This window comes from Hemiscyllium ocellatum, chromosome 42, assembly GCF_020745735.1.
Source record: "Hemiscyllium ocellatum isolate sHemOce1 chromosome 42, sHemOce1.pat.X.cur, whole genome shotgun sequence".
NCBI lineage: Eukaryota > Metazoa > Chordata > Chondrichthyes > Orectolobiformes > Hemiscylliidae > Hemiscyllium > Hemiscyllium ocellatum.
In genome coordinates, this window is record NC_083442.1 from 30,420,908 (window position 1) to 30,441,877 (window position 20,970).

The 20,970-nt window shown below is 39.6% G+C and overlaps 1 protein-coding gene across 2 annotated transcripts in view; it reads right to left on the bottom strand.

The window, feature by feature from the left end:
• The window catches only part of scaper (S-phase cyclin A-associated protein in the ER), a 324,173-nt gene that overhangs the window by 144,499 nt on the left and 158,704 nt on the right, over positions 1 to 20,970 (bottom strand). For both annotated transcript variants that reach the window (XM_060853762.1, XM_060853761.1), the window contains exon 22: positions 14,018 to 14,144. In XM_060853762.1, the coding sequence (XP_060709745.1) occupies positions 14,018 to 14,144 (127 nt within the window). The remainder of the gene's footprint in view (positions 1 to 14,017; positions 14,145 to 20,970) is intronic.

The window sequence follows — 20,970 nt, forward strand, 5'->3', positions numbered from 1 at the left end:
TAGGAGGTAGACTGATTACCCATGACTGCGTCGCCAAATACCAGACTAATGCCATTTACAAGTTCGCTGATGACACCACCATGGTTGGTTGAATCTCAGATGGTGACAAAACAGACTACAGACGGGAGGTGGAAGACCTGGAAAAATGGCGCACCGAGAACGACCTAGCACTCAATGCCAACAAAACCAAGGAACTCATTATTGACTTTCAGCAGGATGTTACTCATGCCCCCCCTACACATCAGCAGCAGAGAGGTGGAATGAGTGGAGAGTGTTAAGTTCCTGGGAGTGATCAGCCACAACAAGCTTTCTTGGACTCTTCCTGTGGTTACAAAGATCCAATGTCTCTCCTTCTTCAGGCAGCTGAGAAATATGGCATGATGGTGAATATCCTTGCCAACTTATATCACTGCGTCATCGAGAGCATTCTGTCTGGATATATCACTACCTGGTATGGCAACTCTACCATTCAAGATCGGAGATGGTTACAGAGAGAGGTGAACTTGGTTCGGACAATCACAAACACCAACCTCCCATCTATAGAATCCATTTACCAGGCCCGTTTTCAATGAAAGACTGCCAGCATTCTCAAAGATCCATCCCACCCTGGCAATGCTTTTCTACAATCTCCACCATTGGGAAGAAAGTACAGAAGCCTGAACACCTGCACCAGACGGTTTCGAAACAGTTTCTACCCTACTGTTGTTAGAATACTGAATGGACTCACAAACTCTTAACATTCGCCTGTATCTGTGTTTTTGTTTTTGCTGCTGTTTACCTATTATTTACTTATCTATGCTATTTAACTCTGTGATCTACCTGTATTGCTTGCAAGACAAAGCTCTTCACTGTGCCTCGGTACTTGTGACAATAAATTCAATTCAATTCAATAGACCAATTAAAATGCAAAATCCAGATTCCTTTCACGTCTTTGTCCCTCAATAATTAAAGGTTTTATCAATGTACAAGATGTGACATCTCAGATTAGACAATACACTTTAGGTACGAGGCCCTATGAGAGTGAGAGAGTGTATATATTCACCTGTGCATACGTGTGGCAGGAGCAAATAAAGGAAAGAAAACTGGGCAGAAAAAAATGTCTTTTGCATGATCTGAGAAATAATCAGGCCCAAAATATTGAAATATTAATCAGGTATTTGATATTATAAATAAGAACTAAAGAACGAAGATTTGGAACAAAATATATATAAAACTGCTTACAGTTCCCAAGCTCACCTTCTTCCCTTCTAGAACCCACTATAAGCTTTAATTGAATTAGTTATATATTCACCAGTTAACTATTTTTTTAAAAAATCAATATTTGAGTGCAAAAACTGGTTTGGATATGAGACCTTTGGTGATAGAGGTTCCCAGATATTACTGGGTTCATTAGTAGATTATTAAAAATCGCACAACACCAGGTTACAGTCCAACAGGTTTAATTGGAAGCACTAGCTTTCGAAGTGCTGCTTCTTCATCAGGTGGTTGTGGAATACACAATTGTAAGATACAGAATTTATAGCAAAAGCTGACAGTGTGATGTAACTGAAATTATACAGTGAAAAATACCTTGATTGTTTAAGTCTCTCATGTGTTACAATGACGATGATAATTCTGTCAACCATCTGATGAAGAAGCAGCACTCCGAAAGCTAGTGCTTCCAATTAAACCTGTTGGACTATAACCTGGTGTTGTGTGATTTTTAACTTTGTACACCCTAGTCCAACACCGGCATCTCCAAATCATTAGTAGATTGTGTGTGCAAATCCCACTATGAAGCTGCTTTAATGGGGAGCAAAATACATTGATCAAAATTGCATTCAGCTGCTGGTGAAGATGAACTATTCTTCAGTTCTTCAGTGCAAAAAATCTTTCCCATATTCCCTCCTTCATGTTAGGAAGTAATTTGTTGCAGTTTCCGTTGCATTTTACAAAAACAAAATAATTGCCTGAATGTAAAGTGGCTGGAGGTATAAAATATCTTGTTGTGTCTTGGCTTAATTCCCAAACTCTGACATGGCCAAAACTGACATAGTAATACCTAGAATTCTTCTGAGTCTGCTAGTAATGGTAAAAAGATATTATAAATTATACAGCCATTTTACAATTACACTGTATGCTTGGTAATTGATCAACAGACAATTTAACCCAATGGGTCTATGCTGGCGTTTTACAGTAGTTCAAGAAAGGAGTTCAACACCACCTTCCCAAGGGCAACTAGGTTGAGCAATAAATGCTGGCTCAGCCCGCCACACCCATATCCGCACAAGTGATTAAAAGAATCTACAAGGCTTCCTTAATTTTATAGATTGGAATGCAGTATTCTAGTCTATCTATTGTGACATCTAGCGGTGGGACAATGTCATGACAACTGTTCACAGTGTAAATCAGTGAAATACTTACAGGTAGATTAAATTAGATTAGGTTAGATTAGTTACAGTGTGGAAACAGGCCCTTCGGCCCAACAAGTCCACACTGACCCGCCGAAGCGCAACCCACCCAGACCCTATTCTCCTACATTTACCCCTTCATCTAACACTACGGGCAATTTAGCATGGCCAATTCACCTACCTGCGCATTGTAGCAAAAACATGAATTCATATTCATAGAAATAGAAATTAGAGCACGATTGGTTTTACTTGATAAGTAAATTTAGGGAAGTATTTATGAACTCTAAATAATTTAAAACTAATAGTGGAATAAGTTCTTTCAATGTTTGTGGAGTTCTCCTTACCAACCTTCATGTGTTATTTTCTCTTCTGTTCCTATATTACTCAGTGTTGTAACTATGCAACAAAAGCAACATATAAGCATGAATCTGTTTTTCTAAAGAAACGGTCAGCCTGCTTATTTGTAAAATTAATTAATTAATTCTAATTATATAGTTTCCCTCACCCTATTAAATAGTTAAAAATCACCAACACCAGGTTTATTCGGAAGGACTAGCTTTTCCGCCTCGGAACACTTCAACCACAGGGCATCAATGTGGACTTCAACAGTTTCCTCATTTCCCCTTCCCCCACCTCACCCCAGTTCCAAACTTCCAGCTCAGCACTGTCCCCATGACTTGTCCTACTTGCCTATCTTCTTTTCCATCTATCCACTCCACCCTCCTCCCTGACCTATTACCTTCATCCCCTCATGCTACTTTCTCCCCACCCCCACCCTCCTCTCATTTATCTCTCCACTCTTCAGGCACTCTGTCTGTATTCCTGATGAAGGGCTTTTGCCCGAAACGTCGATTTTACTGCTCCTCCAATGCTGCCTGAACTGCTGTGCTCTTCCAGCACCACTAATCCAGAATTTGTGATTTTTAACTTTGTCCACTGCAGTCCAACACAGCTCTTCCGCATCATGGCTATTAAATAGTGTTAAGATTTTCCACATGCAATCGCCTAAGCATTTGTTATTAATATAACACATTAAAGGCCCAGGTACACATTTCTTTATCATCACACCTACAACCAGTGAACATTGTTGAAGCAGCAATTCAATCTGGAACTCAACTACTGTTCATAAAACGATCGTGGTATTCTGTGGTGCTTTAGGATGCCATTGCAACAGAATGCCTTGTAAACTTTACTTCCATTTTAATACAAACCACACACGTTTGAAACTTTGCTTTGGCAATTTAACTGTGGAGCAGTAAAGATGTACAGAATAACAAAACTTAAGTGTTCATGGACCAAAATTCCCAAGAATACAGGAAGGAAGTAGAAGTGAGGGCAAGAGTAATTCAAAGTAAAAGAATCCACAACTACACAGTTAGTCTAAAACCTTCTGGAAACAGTAAAGAAAATCTGAACAAGATTTTACACTTTAAAGGTTGGCCTGTTTTTGCCTTTGTGTATTCTCTGAGATTCTTCTTCACTTTTTCATTTTAGCTCCAATCAAGTTGCATTGTTCAGTTCCCCCTTCAAACTGGTGCACCCATAATATCTGACAATTACTCAGTACCTAAGTGAATTCTCACCCTGAAAGGTCATTCTTTTATTACATTCTTTTGTTCATTGTTCCCCCTAAATATTTAACTTTAGATACATGGATTAAAAATGAACATTTTATATCTGCCTTAAAAGCTGTAAATTATCAAAATGTTTTAATGAAATAGGTTATAGTGCTAATTTTCCTTTGTGAGGTTATTGTGTATATTGAGTTTTCTTTGATATGTTTAAAGCATTTTCTACTCTTACACCATCCCCTTCTGTGAAACCACTTGCAAACTATTTTATTGGACTCTTTCTGAAATGCATACTGAGGGGTTTGCATTGAGGTGCAATTACTTTAAAGCGTTTTTTTTCCAAAGTTACCAATATTAGATATCTCTAGGTACTTTGTGACAGCAACGTCAATGGACCATCTTTTTTCTAAGACAAGATAATTTTATAAAACACTTACTGAAACTGCATCTTCAACTGACAGTCATATCAGCAAGATATTGTTGGCAACTTTTAAAATATGCACAACATTGCTCACCAACATTTTACGAGGTATAACAGAAAAATGAAAGTCAAAAGTCACTGGAATCTTCCAGAAGAGTTCTGTAACAAAGAAAGGAAACTGCTGATATCAATCAAATCTTCCTGACAGAGAAAGCGAGGTGAGGAGGGGTTGGAAATCAACTTGGCTACAGTGCCAGAGATATTCTAAGTGGTCACTATGGGAACATCTTACAAAGGTCAATGCAGTTGCATGGTAGCATCATTACTTCTCAGCATTTCTTGAAGTAGTAACATGCTGTGATAATGGGGAACCAGTGGGTGTACAGTACTTAGACTTTCAGAAGACGTTTCATAAGGTATCACATTAAAGGTTTTTATGGAAAATAATAGTTCATGGTGTAGGGGTAACATCTTGTCGCGGATAGAAGATTATGTAGCTCACAGGAAAGAGAGATTAGGCATAAATGGGTCACTTTCTGGTTAGCAGGATTTAATGAATGATGTGCCACAGTGATCTGTGCTTGACCTCAACATTTAACAATTATGTCAATCTCAGGTCAGAGAGGTAACCATGGGTACCCACATTTCCCCCCCAGTTATGTCTATCTCTTTGTGGGGTACATGGAACGTTCCTTGTTCCAGTCCTATTCGGGCCCCTACCCCTAAGTCTTTCTCCGGTATACTGATGTTATTATCGATTCTGCTTCCCTGTCTCCAGACCGGAAAAGTTTATTGATTTTGCTTCCGATTTCCACCCCGTTCTACGTTCACCTAGTCCAGCTCTGACTCCTCCTTCCCCAACATCTCTGTTTCCATTTCTGGGGATAGGCTGGCCATCAATATCCACTACAATCGATTACATTGACTACACATCTTCACACCCTGTTTCCTGTAAAGACAGTATTCCATTCTCCCTGTTCCTCTGTCTCCACGGAATCTATTCTGATGACGCTAACTTCAGCAAGGGGGCCTCCAAAATGTCCATCTTCTTTCTCAACTGAGGATTCCCCAAGACTTTACTTGCCAGGGCCCTCAGCCGGGTCTGACCCATCTCCTGCACCTCAGCCCTCACCCCCTCTTGTCCCTCCTACAATTGCAATAAGGCCCACTTTGCATTCACCTACCATCCCTACCATGTGGACAAGCATCCACATCTAGAAGATCATTAGCCACATTTTCACCAGCTCCAGCAGGATGCCACCACCAGACACATATTCCCCTCCCTTCCGTGTCAGCCATCCATATGGACCATTCCCCCAGCGACTCTCTGGTCCACTCCTCCTTCGTTCATCTGCTTCCCCCCACTACCCCACGGCAGACTCCCCAGCAATGACAGAAAGTGTGAAGCGGTGCTTTACCTGCACTTCACTCGATCTAGTTTACTGCATTCGCTGCTTACAATATGGTCTCCTCTACATTGGGGTAACAATGAGTAGGTTGGGTGACTGTTTCACAGAATGTCTATGTTCTATCCACAAAAATGATCCTGAGCTTCCAGTTGCATGCCACTTCAACACACCACCTTGTTCCCTGGCTAATATCTCTGTCTCAGGCTTGGTGCCGTGTTCCAGAGAAGCTCAGCGCAAGTTGGAAGAACAGCACCTTATTTTTCCGCCCTGGAACACAAGTCTTCTGACTCAATATTGAGTTCAACAATTTTAGGGCTTGAGGCACCTTCGCCCATGTCTTTACCTCAACCCCACCCACCAGACCTCGTTATCACATGGTCTGCATTTACACACATCCCATTGTTAGCCACTATTTGTCCGTATTATTAACGAGTCATTCTCCTAGGCTGATCATTATCCACTCCCTTGTCTGTCCAGTTGCTCTTCTCTCTCTTTGGGTTCTTTCTCCATCTATCATTTACTCCCTACCTGCTCCTCCTACCCTACCTTCTGCATTAAAAAAAATCAATATTTTCCTAGCTACCATCAGTTGAGGAAGAATCACTGGACCTAAAAATGTTAAATCTGATATCACGCCATAGATACCACCAGCAATTTCTGTTTTTGTTTTCAAATTAATTTAAATGAGTTGGATGAGGTACCGAAAGTATGGTTATCAGAGTTGTTGGTGACACTAAGTTAGATAGGAAGCTAAGTTGTGAATTTCGGCTTCTTGTGGAGACAAGACGACAAAGGACTCGATACAGATAAAGTTTTGAAGAAGTTGTACCAAACTCAAAACATTACATTTGTTTCTCTCTCTGTAAATGTTGCCAGATCTGGTGAGATTCTCCACCATTCTCTTTTGGGTAAGAGATAAAGGTGGATTCAGTGAACAGGCAAAGATGTGGCAAATGCGATATAGTATGGGAAAATGTGATATTGTGCATTTTGACTAGAAGAATAAAAAGCATCTTATCAAAAGAGCGAGTCAGATTGCAGAGCTCTGGAATGCAAAGCAATATGGGTATCCTTGTGTGTGCATTGCAAAAGGTTGGTGTGCACTGGCATCAAATAATTAGGAAAGCGACTGTTTTCATTTAATCATGATAGAAATCAAATACAAAAACATAAAGGTTTGCTTCAGCTACACAATGCATTGATGACATCACATCTGGATTACAGTGTACAGTATCAAACTCTTTATTTAAAAAATATGTAAATACGCTGGATGCAGTTCAGAGAAGGTTTACTAGACTTATGCCTGGAACGGGTAGGTTGTCTTGAGGAAAGGTTGGACAGGCTAGGTGTCCCCTGGACAGAAGTGGGTACTGCAGATGCTGAAGATTAGAGTCAAGATCAGAGTGGTGCTGGAAAAGCACAGCAGGTCAGGCAGCATCGAGGTGTAGGAAAATCGACGTTTTGGGTCAAAGCCCGAATGACTCCTGATGAAGTGCTTTTGCCAGAAACATCGATTTTCCTCCTACTTAGATCTCCTGAAGCTCAGAATAGTGAGGTGACTTGATAGAAACATACAATCCAGAAGGGGTCTTTACAGGGTACACATGGAAAGGATATAATTTGATTTGATTTCATTTATGGTAGTCATGTGTACCTAAGTGAAGAGCTTTGTGAGCAGGACAGATCACAGTAAGCGAGTTACATACAGATAATAGGGTGATTAGACAGAGTGAGGCATACAGGTTACATTGCACAGCTGGTACATGAAGCAAGTTCAACGTTAACAAGATCAACATTATTTGAAGTTACAGAGTCCATTCGTCAATCTAATAATGGTAGAGTGAATGTTCTTGAACCTATTAGTGCATGTGTTCAAGCTTCTGTACCTTCTGTCTGATGGAAGAAGTTGTAGGAAAGCTTTACATAAATTTGTCTTGTAGAAGAGTCCAGGGGTCACATTAAAAATAATGGGCTGTCTATTTAAGACAGTTGAGGACAATTTCTTTTCTCACAGAGGGTCATGAATCTTTGGAACTCTCTTCTCAAAAGGTATTTTTGAATTTTTTTTTAAGCTCAAGGTAGATAGATTCCTGTGAGCAAGAGAATTGAAAGGTTATCAGGTAGGCAGGACTGTGGAGGAATCAGATGAACCATGAGACTACTGAATGACACAGCAAGCTCAAGGAGGCCTGGTAACCTATTTCTGCTCCTAATTAAATGTTCAGTCATGCCACGGTGGAAGAAGAGGAGGTGAAAAGGAGACATCAAGTGAGATACTGGGCACCTGCCCATCCGAGGGCAAAGGAGAACTGAGCCCAAACTAGCATTTTTATGAAGTTGAATATCCAGAATAAGAGTCAAAGACAAAATCTATTCCAATTAAGTAACTTTTTTTTAAATGGACTGCAATTAGTTACTGTTACATTTTTTTTCAGTAATTTAACACTCATGAAAAGTTTAATTATGAAGAATATGCAAACAAGTGAAATATTTTTCAATTCCTTACTTTTATCAAATTTCTTTGCTCATTTTCTTAAGGCATTCATTTTCTTTGATTCTAATTACCTTACACTTATCATCAGAACATTCCATTGCCTTACTTTTCCCTACCTTAATAATCCTTTCAACCACATGTCCCTGCACAGCAACTTTTGTTCCTCCAACACTAGCCTGCTACTTGTTCTTCATTTCACAACAAGCTGGTTCCTTGATCATTCAGCCTCTGGGAATTCTCAGCACTGCCTCGCTTTCCTTCAGAGTCTTGTCTTTCACTGTGCTTTCAGTCCCAGCCAACCTTCCTTTCTCCTTCTTCCTCGATACTTGCACTTTGCACATTGCCTATACTGTGCATTAACCTATCTTCTCTGTGCATGATTCATTCGCCGAAATTTGGTTCTGTAGCTCACTTTTCTAAAGTAGTCGTTTTTTATGCTCAGCTCAAATGCCTATTCTCACTCATTGAACCCATACATCAAATATCAGGTGGAACGATAGAAAGGTAATAGTTTCCACTCCCCCAGTCCGAAACAGTGAGGCCAATTGTAACACCCCAATTTCTGTGGCACTGAGGTATTCAAATTGTTTAATCATAATCAAGACTATAATTAAGTTATTTTAATCAATGAAATCAATCTTACATTTAAAAGACATTTTGGCAATCTTCACTAAAGAAACAGCAATTGACATCACTAGTTTGACACAATAGAATAGCATTTAATAAAGTTCACCACACATATGGATATCTTTTTTCAATGGCAAATAGAGAGTAAGTGCTAAATGGGCAGAAGAACAAAAATGTAAAGGACTTGGATGTGACAAAAACATGGTTGAAAAGGAAGTCTCTCACAAGGTTTTTAAGGCAGGGAGGGAGGTGGAGACAATGAGCAAAAGTTCCAGAAGGCACTTGCAGACAACTAAAGGACAGCCATTGCTGGTTAGTGGAGGACAAATAATAAATAAACCAGTTTTTGAAGAGCAGGGAGATGCAGCTATAAGGTGTCACAGAAAGAGATCATGAGGCAAATAAATTGTAGGATTTGAGGTGATCTGGAGGTCAGATAACAAGTGAAATAGGTGCTAAGCATTAGGGTGACAGGGATGAGAAGGCAGCTGCAGGCTTTAGCACAGGCTGTCATACTGAAGATGTCTTATGGAGATGGGGAAGCAATTCACTGATGGAAAATCCCAAGATCTGACCATTCCTGAATAAAATTTGATCTTTTCATTAGTAATTCTGTTGATTGACTATTCATTTTTGAGACCATTTACATCCTTGCTTTGCACGAACCTGTAGTCTGTGCTCCCTCAGGCCAATATCCTGAAACCTGTGAGTCATTAGTAAATGTACATCTGTGCATCATGCTCTCATGCAATTTGACATACTTGATGGATATCAGCTTCTCAAAGACTCCTCCCCCTCCATGTCCAGATATTTTTCACCCTCCCCAGGGAAATTCAATTAAGAGTGTCTGTTCCCACCCATCAGTCAATGATTGACACGATCAGGATTCTATCCACAACTCATTGTCATGTGAGATGTGTCTGGGTCTGCAAGTTAGCAAAGGAATTGCAGCTTGCTGGTTTGAAGATGCTAATTTTTCTTATTCATAAAACAGAAACTGAACCAACCCTTTCTGCCTATACGGATTAAGACTTAGAGGCTACTGAAAGCATTGCCAATGGCAGGTTAGTTTAGGGTCAAAATAGATTAAAGGGTCAAACTATATCCAATTATACAATACTAATATCACATTTATTAAAACTGTTTCAGCTTACATCAAAGCAAGCAGTGCAATTTAGTTTGAACATGAAGGTATCTGAATTGTGAAATGAAAGTAAAAGATGTCATGGTGCCAGAGGATCATAGTCAGTTCTCATTAAAGTTAGCCAACTAGTGATGAGTTTAATCTGAGAGTTACCACACCTCACAAAGGCCAAGGTTGAGAAAGCAGAGTTTTCATGGTGACATTAGTACTGGAAGTGAACCTGTGCTTTTAGACCTCACTTGCAACACAAACAAGTCTTCCAGCCAACCGAGATATCTGAGGTATAAAGCAATCCTCAAAATGGATTACCTAGCAGCTCCTTTAACTGAACACTGAGAAGAGCAAAACTTGTTTCTTTGAGTCCAGCGACAAACATGGCTAGGGGAGGGCGACAGTTTAGTGGTATTATTGCAGTTCTGAGGAACCAGGTTCGATTCCTGCCATGATAGAGTGAGATTTGAATTCAATTTGAAACAATTGGAATTAAGACTAATGATGATCATGAATCTATTGTCAATTGCCGTTAAAAATCCATCTGATTCACTAATGTCCTTCAGGAAAGGAATCTGCCATCTGGCCTACATGTGACTGAAGACCCACAGCAATGTGGTTGACTCTTAACCGCGCCCCCCCCCGACAATAAATGCTCAAGCCAGCAATGTCCTCATCCCGGTGAATGAATAAAACAAACTCCTTTGCCACAAACTCCCCATCTGTACACTTGGGATGCTCTTTAATCTTAAGCTCAGATTCAAACCTTATCAATCAACTATTTATTTCTGCCCTTGTAACATTTCTTTCCTCTGCCACTTCATTTATTGAAACCTCTTTTACTGCTGTTGTCATCTGTGCACTCGGTTAGAATTAGGTTAATACAGTTATTGCACTGCCCTCCTTACTAACCTCCAATTCCTGACTATACACAAACTTCAGCTGTCCATTTTGGAGGTATCCATGTCCTTTCATACATTATGCAATGCCTAACAATCAAACACTTCACCTTTATTAACCTGCAATGACTCCATTTCACCTGAAGTATTACATTCAAACCTCTCACCCTTACATTCCTACAAGCGAAGTATAATTTGTTCCAGCCTTAAATATTCTCCAGGATCCTTTGATCCCATTCTGACCTTTGTACACACCCTTGTTCTTTGCTTCTCAATGAAGCAGAGCATTCAGCTTCTTAATCCCACTCCCTTCTTTAAAACTTCTACCTCTACACTTCTCATTCCTCTTCCAAAAATTCCAAAAAAAAAGTACTATTCAAGCAGGCTTTTAGTTATCCCTCTAGCTTTCTCACTGTTTCAACATCTGTTATGTCGAGTAGAATGTTTTTACCATGTTGTTGTTGCTTAGTCTTCACACAAGCTGCCATATATTATTACATAACCAGAAATTTTTGAAACAGTTTTAACCACTTGCCATTTTATCTTCTCCTTTATTCTTGTGGCAGCAAGTGGCAGGATTTTGTTGTGTTTAGCAACATGAGAGTCCTCAAAACTGAGCCTAATTCTGCCTTCATTTGAAATTCTTGCACTTTCAGCAGATTCCTGGATATTAATCAGAGGCACAGTGTACCCGATTTTCTTCAAGATTCAAACTTAAATTTCACTTTAAATATTAATGGGGCAGACGTTAGAACATCAGCAGCTTTTAAATACGTGCAGCCAGGTTAAAGAATATCACTCTTTCTTGTCAAGATCTGGCAGTGTAACATCTATTTGGCTTCTGGCAGATACTAGCCTCAAATTAGTACCTACAATATAACAATATCCTCAGCGTAATCTCAACAAATGGCCACTGCAACATTATTGGTTTGTTAAGACATTATTGATGGGTATACATATTTAAAAAAGGATGGATTACCAAGTAGCTCTACTGCTGAAAGTTGCTTCTGCATGAATGCTGTGCTTTGGAGTATTCCTTGCCGGAGATTAAGAAAGAAACTCAAAATCAAAAGATATTATAAAAAGCTCACTCCTCTATCTCTCAAAACACATAGAAGCTGCTAATTCTATTTACAGAGAGAGAGAGAGAGAGTCAGGAGACAATTAAAAAGCTACATTGAGTTTTCACTAAAATTTGACTCATCATACTATTAACAAAAAAATGTACATTCAGCCAATAACAAACACAATGAGGAGATTTCCTAGAATTATTGGCAAGCTTATCAGATGCATTTTGGAATTCACCTTCAGGCACCTGATTTGTTCGCACATGTTGAGTATTATGTCATACATATAAATATCACCAGCAGCACAAATCTATCTTCACATTATCAATCATTTCTGAAGAAAATCTTAGTTAAAACCCATTGGATGTTTCAACATCCCCAGCCCACACAAAATAAAAGAACAAACAATACACAGATTCCGTACTCATCCCATAACAGTTGTGATTTTCATAACAGGACGAAGAGTGCCTGAGAATAGAAGAGTGGAATCATTAACAACAACTAATATTTTGTCAAGTCATAATTTCAATTAGAACTGTGCTTGAGGTCCACAATTTGAAATGTTGTTACATGCTATACTGTGAACCTGAACATGTGACCTCCCAGCGAGCAAACTCCTGATTTCAAACATGTTACTTTAGGCAACTACCAGACTCATTTTAACCCTTGTGCATAAAATGAAATTAAAAAGAGGTGGTTTATTTTGTACAATCTGTAATTATCAAATACTTTTTGATCACTCCAATAGCCACTCAAACAAAATACGATATTACAGTTATAGAGATGTGACCCTTCAGTCCAACTCATCCATGTCAACCAGATACCCCGACCCAGTCTAGTCCCACCTGCCAGTATCTAGTCCATATCTCTCCAAACCCTTCCTATTCATATACCCATCCAGATGCCTTTTAAGTGCTGTAACTGTACCAGCCTCCATCACTTCCTCTGGCAGCCCATTCCATACATGCACCACACTCTGCAGGAAAAGATTGGCCCTCAGGTCTCTTACATCTTTCCCCTCTCATCCTAAGCCTATGCTCTCTAGTTTTGGACTCCCCAGCCCAGGGAAAAGACTTTGTCTATTTACCGTATCCATGCCTCTCATGATTTTATAAACCTCCGTAAGGTCACCCCTCAGCCTCCGATGCTCCAGGGAAAACAGCCCTAGCTTATTCAAACCTCTCCCTATAGCTCAAATCCTCCAACCTTGGCAACATCCTTGTAAATCTTTTCAGAACCCGTTCAAGTTATAAAAAGTCCTACAACCATTACATGTCCAAATTGTTTTAGAAACCGCTTAAAAGGTCTATACATGAAAAGGAAAGACAATCATTTCATTTTATTTTGACCTGGAGCTGGAAATTTGTAAGTACCTGTCAATTTTGAAAAGTGCAAGTATCTATTTGCAACAATGAGATCCTGCAATTTTAAATGAAACAGTCATGTTAATTACAGATCCGTGTTGGCAGCATATTGTATGCACTGCAGTCACACACTTGCTTCTATAAAATAAGCCATTGTATTATTACCACAAGCAATTCTGCCTAACAAAAAGAAATTGAAGATGGCAATTTTGCTCCTTTATTAAGAGAAAGGCAGACATGAATTTCTGCCTTTAAAGTCTAATTATATTCTGGTGAAGTTCAGTTCGTTAGCTTCTGCCTTCCAGCCAAAGCAGAAAAAAGAGGTGAGGACTGAGAAGATGAAGGGCAGGGGGAGGACAATGATAACAACAAGAACAATAGGAACACCTGGCATTTATTTCAAAATCTTTAAATAAAAATGTACCAAAGTGCTTTACTCAGTATTTTTCTGAAACAGGACTTGGTACTGCTCAGAAATCACAGAATCCCCTTCAGCTTCATTCAAATTTTTGATATCTCCGTGGACAAAAAGATCAAAATTGGCGAATAATCTTTCAGCCTCAATAATTGTAATTGTACAGAGTTGACTCCAAACTTTGTGTTTGATAAATCACCAAAGAAACTTAATGAACTGCAGTACCTGTTTCTCCAGAATGCGACTGATTTCTCCCAGAGTCCTGTCAAGCGAAGATACCTTGTTATTTGCCCAAGGTCCGCTATCCTGTCCTTGCAGCTGTTTCAGGAGATCTTTCACTAATCTCTGAAGTCTACATTCAAAGATAAAATGTCAACTAAATTACTTCCACTGTTGGATATTGACAGGAAATATTAAAATGGACATAAATAAAGAGATATATACCCATTTACTTTGATTTGTTCTTATGACTAGAGCACAAAACCATTAACCATCCTGAGCTGCCCTAAGAAATTATTGTGGGTCATTCTAGCAAAAATTCTTTCTTGGACAGTTGAGTGGTGTGCCATGCACTTCAGAGAGAGAGTCCAAAGTAAATCATGAAACATGGGATTAGAATTACATTTAGGACCAATCAGGTGAGGAAGACAGAATTACTTTATGGAAAGATTGCAGTGGTGCAGTTGGGTTTCAGATAACAATGCCCTTGCTTCCAAATTTAAGTTTATTTTCTGAACACTAGTTCACAAACAAATCAGATTTATTGAATTCTGTAATGATGAGGTTTAAGAGCAATCCTTGGTTTGCTAATTCTATGTCACTACGACATCAACACACCCAAAAAACCAAGTTGGTAAAGTATACTCTCCAGTTCGTAGGAACATGGCTGTTTGGGCCCACAAACCTGCTCTGCTGTTTCAGAACTGCTCTTCAGTTCTGAAGAAGAGACACAATAGCCTCTAAGTGTTAATTGTTTTTCTCTCTCCACAGATGCACCAGACCTGATGAGTTTCTCCAGTATTTTCTGTGTTTACGTCTAGTTCTGGACTCATCCACAAGAGGAAACATTCTTTCCGTGTTACATTGGGTCAAGACTTTTCAGGATCTTACACACTTCAATCAAGAGACCCTTTACAGTTTTAAACTCCAATGGAAAGAAGCGCAGCTTGTCCAACCTATCTTCATAGGAAAACCTGTTCTTTCCAGGTATCAATCTTTTACACTCACCCAACCTATTCATATCTCAGACTCCTTTTTTCTTCCCAATATACAAGCCAATCTACTTCCTCATCGATGTAATTGATGTAAATTGTAAAAATAAGTTGAGGCACCTGTAAAACTCTGTTCATTATATCTTGCCAGTCAGACAAGGACCCATTTATGTATAGTTTCATCTACCATCTTCAATATTCATCAAAAAAACACAGTGGCAGGGGTGAAAATCTACAAAGTAGCCTGTCGCATCTCACAATTTGCTCCATAGACAGGACCTTCCAAATGTATCTATCACTTTGAAGGACAAGGTTAACAGATGCATGGTAATCCCATAACTTGCAAGTTCTCCTCCAAACCACAAGCCATCATGATCCTTCACAGTTGTTGGGTCGATATCCTGAAATTCCTTGCCTAACAGTACCGTGGAGGTACTTCAGTTTCAAGGACTGCAACAGTTCAAGAAGGCAGCACACCTTCATTTTCTTCAATGTAAACAGAGATGGGCAATACATGCTAGCCCAGCCAAAAAGGGCACATATCCTGGAATGAATAAAAAAAATTTTTGTTTTTCACCTTCAAAGACCTAGCGTTGGGTTTTCTCAAAAGCCAAAGTCATTGACTACCTCAAGGTATATTCACATCTGGTAGTTCAATTTCTTGGGTTTACACTCCTGAACCCAGCCACTGACATTATTAGTTTAACTAAGTTGGTACAATCCCCAAGTTTCTCTGAGTTACAATATTTCTCAGGTGCAGAAAGGACATGCTTCGCGTGGACTTCCTTCACCTCACTCACAGCTAAACTGAACTATTAATGAAATCAGCATTTTCTTCCAAGCTCCGACTGATTAGGGAAGCTTCTCGGGATATTTTTGAGCCCTAACTCCAACTCTTTGTTGCACCTACTGGTTCCCAGACATCTATGAGCCCCCACTGGCCAGAGCCTGCGCCAATGGTACATTTTTGAGATGAACCTCTTCTGTCTGCTTTACTCCATTTAACAATGGTCCAAAGTTTGCAACCTCCTGTTGCAACTATCTCTGTTCAGTGGCGCTTCAATTATTTTGTGAGATGTATTGAAAACCTTGAAACGTTTGATCCTTGGCAGAATTGAATGTAACAACATTGGACCAGCCTGGGACAACACACACAACAACAAAAAAATTGGGTTTTATCATACATTCATACATTACAGTTTGTGGGTCTGTGTATGAATTGAATCATTGTTTGCTCATCTAACAACTTCTACAAAATTTACAGTGGATGATGCGCTTTCAGCTAGTTTTCAAGTGCGTGCTAAAGCCAGTTGGGCACAGTTTTTACACAGGGAGATTGTTAGTTTCAAAATATCTCACCACCCAAAGTTCTGAAACAAGGCTTTCACGATCACCACCATTCATAAATGTTGAATTGAAAGGCCCAAGCTAGACAGATAACTGGGCACTTACCAGACTGCCTTTTTGCAAGAAACTTAAGACTTTTGTTTGAATTCCACAAACTTGCTCACCTGTCTCCCTTTTAATAGCAGAGAGAACCAGGGGATGAAAAGAAAGCTTTATCACTTCAGAAAATTCAATTTCAATTCTACAAATTGCAGATGGTTCACCTTAAAGTTCTACCGTAGCGCCTCGACATACAAACGACCCCGTTCACAAACAAATTGGTTTACGAACAGGATTGTACGTAAAATTTTGCTTCAACATACGTACGAAATTCAAGGTATGAACGAAGGTCCGAACGCAAAAAGCCCGTGTGTGACCACGTGGTTTCATTGTTCTGCTTTACTACGCGCTTGTTGAACTCAAAAGCTCTCGAGCCCCGCGTGATCTCATTGAGTTCGTCTTTGGCGCGTGCGCTGTGAACAGCGTTCGCTGCTACGTCCAAGCATTCTTACGCTATCCGAACAATGGGAAAAACTGATTCAGTTCACGAACATTTTAGTTCGCGAACTGGGATTCAGAACGGATTAAGTTCGTAAGTCGAGGCGTTACTGTATTTTGTTTGATCAAAATAATGGCAAAATAGTCTATTGGCATTAAGACATCAACATTGAAGTTGTAGTGGTTACAATGTGATCAATTAACACGCAAGTTACACAATAATTAAAACCTCAATTTATAATTTGAGTTGAATTATGATATCACCTGAGAGAGTTGCATATTAACTTTTGAGAGAGCATATTTTGAGAAGCAACGAACAGAAAGATCTCTTTGTACTCTCGTGCAAATGATAATAATTATGATCTTCCCCCTCAGGCTTTAATGTAACTTCTTTTACTTAAATAGACAGCTAACACTATGCCTGCAACAGGAAAAAGAATATCAGATGCACCAGGATTAAAAACACAGTGGTTCTTTTTTATAGAGTCATAGAGTTATACAGCATAGAAACAGACCCTTCAGTTCTACTCGACTGTCCTGACCGGACATTCCAATCTGCCCTAGTCCCATTTGTAAGCATTTGGCCCTTCTAAACGCTTCTTATTCATGTACCCATCCAGATGCCCACCTCCATAAACTCCTCTGACAACCCATTCCATATAGGCACCACCCTCTACCTGAGTTGCCCCTCAGGTCCCCTTTAAATCTTTCCCCTTTCATCTTGAACCTAATTAAAAATCACAACACCAGGTTATAGTCCAATAGGTTTATTTGAAAGCACTAGCTTTCAGAGCACTCCTCCTTCATCATGTAGCTGAAGCTGATGAAAGAGCAGTGCTCCGAAAGCTAGTGCTTCCAAATAAACCTATTGCACTATAACCTGGTGTTGTGTGATTTTTAAACTTTGCCCAGCCCAGTCCAACAGTGGCTCCTCCACACCTTAAACCTACACCCTCTAGTTTTGGAGTCCCCTATCCTGTGAAAAAGACCTTGGCTATTCACACAATCCACGTCCTTCATGATTTTATAAGCCTCTATACAGTCACCCTCCAGCCTTTGACATTCCAGGGATAAAACCTTCCAATCCCAGTAACATCCTTGTGATTTTTTTCTGAACCCTTTCGAATATAACAATATCTTTCCTACAGCAGATAGTTTCTTTCACAGATGTCTCAGACTATTCTTAGAACAACAGATTTTTATTTTACAGGCTTGCCAAACCAGCATAACATATATTGCTATTGAAATTGCAGGTTTTGATTTAGAATGAACTCAGGGTCTACCACTTGCTGAAGAATCAAACCAATGCTAAGATTTAAAGATCAACTGTGCTTAAGGTGCTGGAAGCAATACCAAAGACTGAGCACTGAAGTAATCAAAGAGAGTGAGTATGAACTGGTGAAAGGGTGGTCATGTCCCACTAGTTGAATATTTTTGAGGAGGTCACTAACATAATAAGTATGAGATTCTATTGGTGTAGGAGACTACAGATGTGGTCTATGTGGATTTCGAAAGTTGATTTCATAAGGTTTAGATAAACAAGAGCTATCAGCAAAGGCAAGAAGAGACATAATGGGGTATAATCTTAAAGCTTTGGAAGTAGGGGATAGAGACTAGGTCAAAGAGCTCAAATAACAAGTATGTCTCAGGTTTTCACCACATAAGCCTAATGATTTCAATAACGGAATAGCGTGCTTTAACTGCAGACATGCAGATGACAGTAATTTGGGAGGAATGAGTCATGTGGATTCACAGGTGGAAGTTACAAAAGGACATAGATTCAGCAAGCAGTAAAACTATACTAAATGGAGTTAAATGTATGGAGGTGAAAGATTTTGGATCTGAGAAACACAAATTAGAATATTTTCTCAGTTTTGGGAGACTAGGAGCTGTGAAGAAGCAAAGGAAATTTGGTGTCCATGTACACCGATGACTAAACATTGGTGAAAATTACAAAAAGTAAGCAGAATGTCAAATAGAATCTTGTCATTTCCTTCAAGGGGTTCGAAATTCGAAAGTCAGGAAGTGTTTTACTTGCACAAAGTTTTGTTCAGGCCCCATGTGAACTTTTGCAAACAATTTTGCATAACAACATTCAGGATACATATTTTGGAGATGTACTGCATACGTTCACCAGATTCAAACCATGGTTTAGTGGGTTAAATTACGAAGTACAGATTATGATAAATATAGAAGTTTGCCTTGTATTCCCATGTGCTGAGAAGGCTGATGAATGATCCAACCGTTGTATTTCAAATGATTAATGGATTCAAAAGAGAAACCATTTTGGAGTCAAATGTAAGGAACAACAATTATTTCACTTCAGAAGTTGTCCGGTGATCACATAATGGGACATATGAAAAGCTGGTTGAATTAGCCAATGGGTCAGTGACCTGTGAGTGGTTAGGAATCTTGCTGCACCACTGGCTAGCTGGCACGCACATTCACATAGCTGGTAGGAATTCTTCGACTTCCATAGCAGAGTGTGCCAGAAAGGAAGCTGTAGTGGAGAATGAGAATGAGAATGTGCTTGAAGCATTTATAAGACTGTGAGACAAAAGAAGACTGATTTATCCATTTGAATTTCAAGCCCCAAGGGTGGCTTGTGATCTCTGATTAACTATCTGCTGCATGTGGTGGCAAACTAAAAGAATGAAAAAAAAAACATTCAGACCTCCACCACACCCACCTAACAAAAGTGAAGTTTATTCGTTTTCTGGTTAACACAGAAAAGTATCTGTGCATTTGAAATCACTTTCAATGAATTTTTTTTAAAAGGATTCTGTGCATTGCACTTGGGGCTGAATATATGAACACTTCATAAATTTTTTGAATACGCACTAATGCCAATGGTGCAAATCTTGTGTTCACACAGTGTGCCATAAATGGTAAAACAAGGTCTTACCCTAATGATTCCTGATCTTATGGAAAGCAACAGAAAGGTAGATATGTCAGTTCAGCATATAGATTAGACTTCTAGTAAAGACACTGAAGGCATACAGTTTCAAACATTTATAAATGCAGCCAGATTCTCTTAATCTGGATTCTTTTTCAATGCAGTTCCAAGTTGGGATGAAATCCTTCCTCATCTGTACTTTCCCCATGATCATGCCGCTCTGAGTTACTGCCAATATTGTTTCTTTTGGCATTGACAAAGCCCTGGGAAGATCAAAAATTGGTTCATGGCAAAACTAAAGAAGTAATCGTTGACTGATTAGCAAGGTTAGATCTCACAGAATACAGGGAGAACTAGCCATTTGGATATAGAACTGGCTCAAAGTAGAAGACAGAGGGTGATGGTGGAGGGTTGTTTTTCAGACTGGAGGCCTGTGACCAGTGGAGTACCACAAGGATCGGTGCTGGGTCCTCTATTTTTTGTAATTTACATCAATGAATTGGCTGCGAGCATAAGAGGTACAGTTAGTAAGTTTGCAGATGACACCAAAATTGGAGGTGTAGTGGACAGTGAAAAGAGTTACTTCAGATTACAACAGGATCTTGATCAGATGGGCCAATGGGTTGAGAAGTGGCAGATGGAGTTTAATTCAGATAAATGCGAGGTGCTGCATTTTGGGAAAGCAAATCTTAGCAGGACATATACACTTAATGGTAAGGTCCTAGGGAGTGTTGCTGAACAAAGAGACCTTGGAGTGCAGGTTCATAGCTCCTTGAAAGTGGAGTTGTAGCTAGATAGGATAGTGAAGAAGGCATTTGGTATGCTTTCCTTTATTGGTCAGAGTATTGAGTACAGGAGCTGGGAGGTCATGTTGTGGCTGTACAGGATATTGGTTAGGCCACAGTTGGAATATTACGTGCAATTCTGGTCTCCTTCCTATCAGAAAGATGTTGTGAAACTTGAAAGGGTTCAGAAAAGATTTAAAGATGTTGCCAGGGTTGAAGGATTTGAGCGATAGGGAGAGGCTGACCAGGCTGGGACTGTTTTCCCTGGAGCGTAGGAGGATGAAGGGTGACTTTATAGTGGTTTACACAATTATGAGGGGCATAGATAGGGTAAACAGGCAAAGTCTTTTCGCTGGGGTGGGGGAGTCCAGAACTAGAGGGCATAGGTTTGGGGTGAGGGGA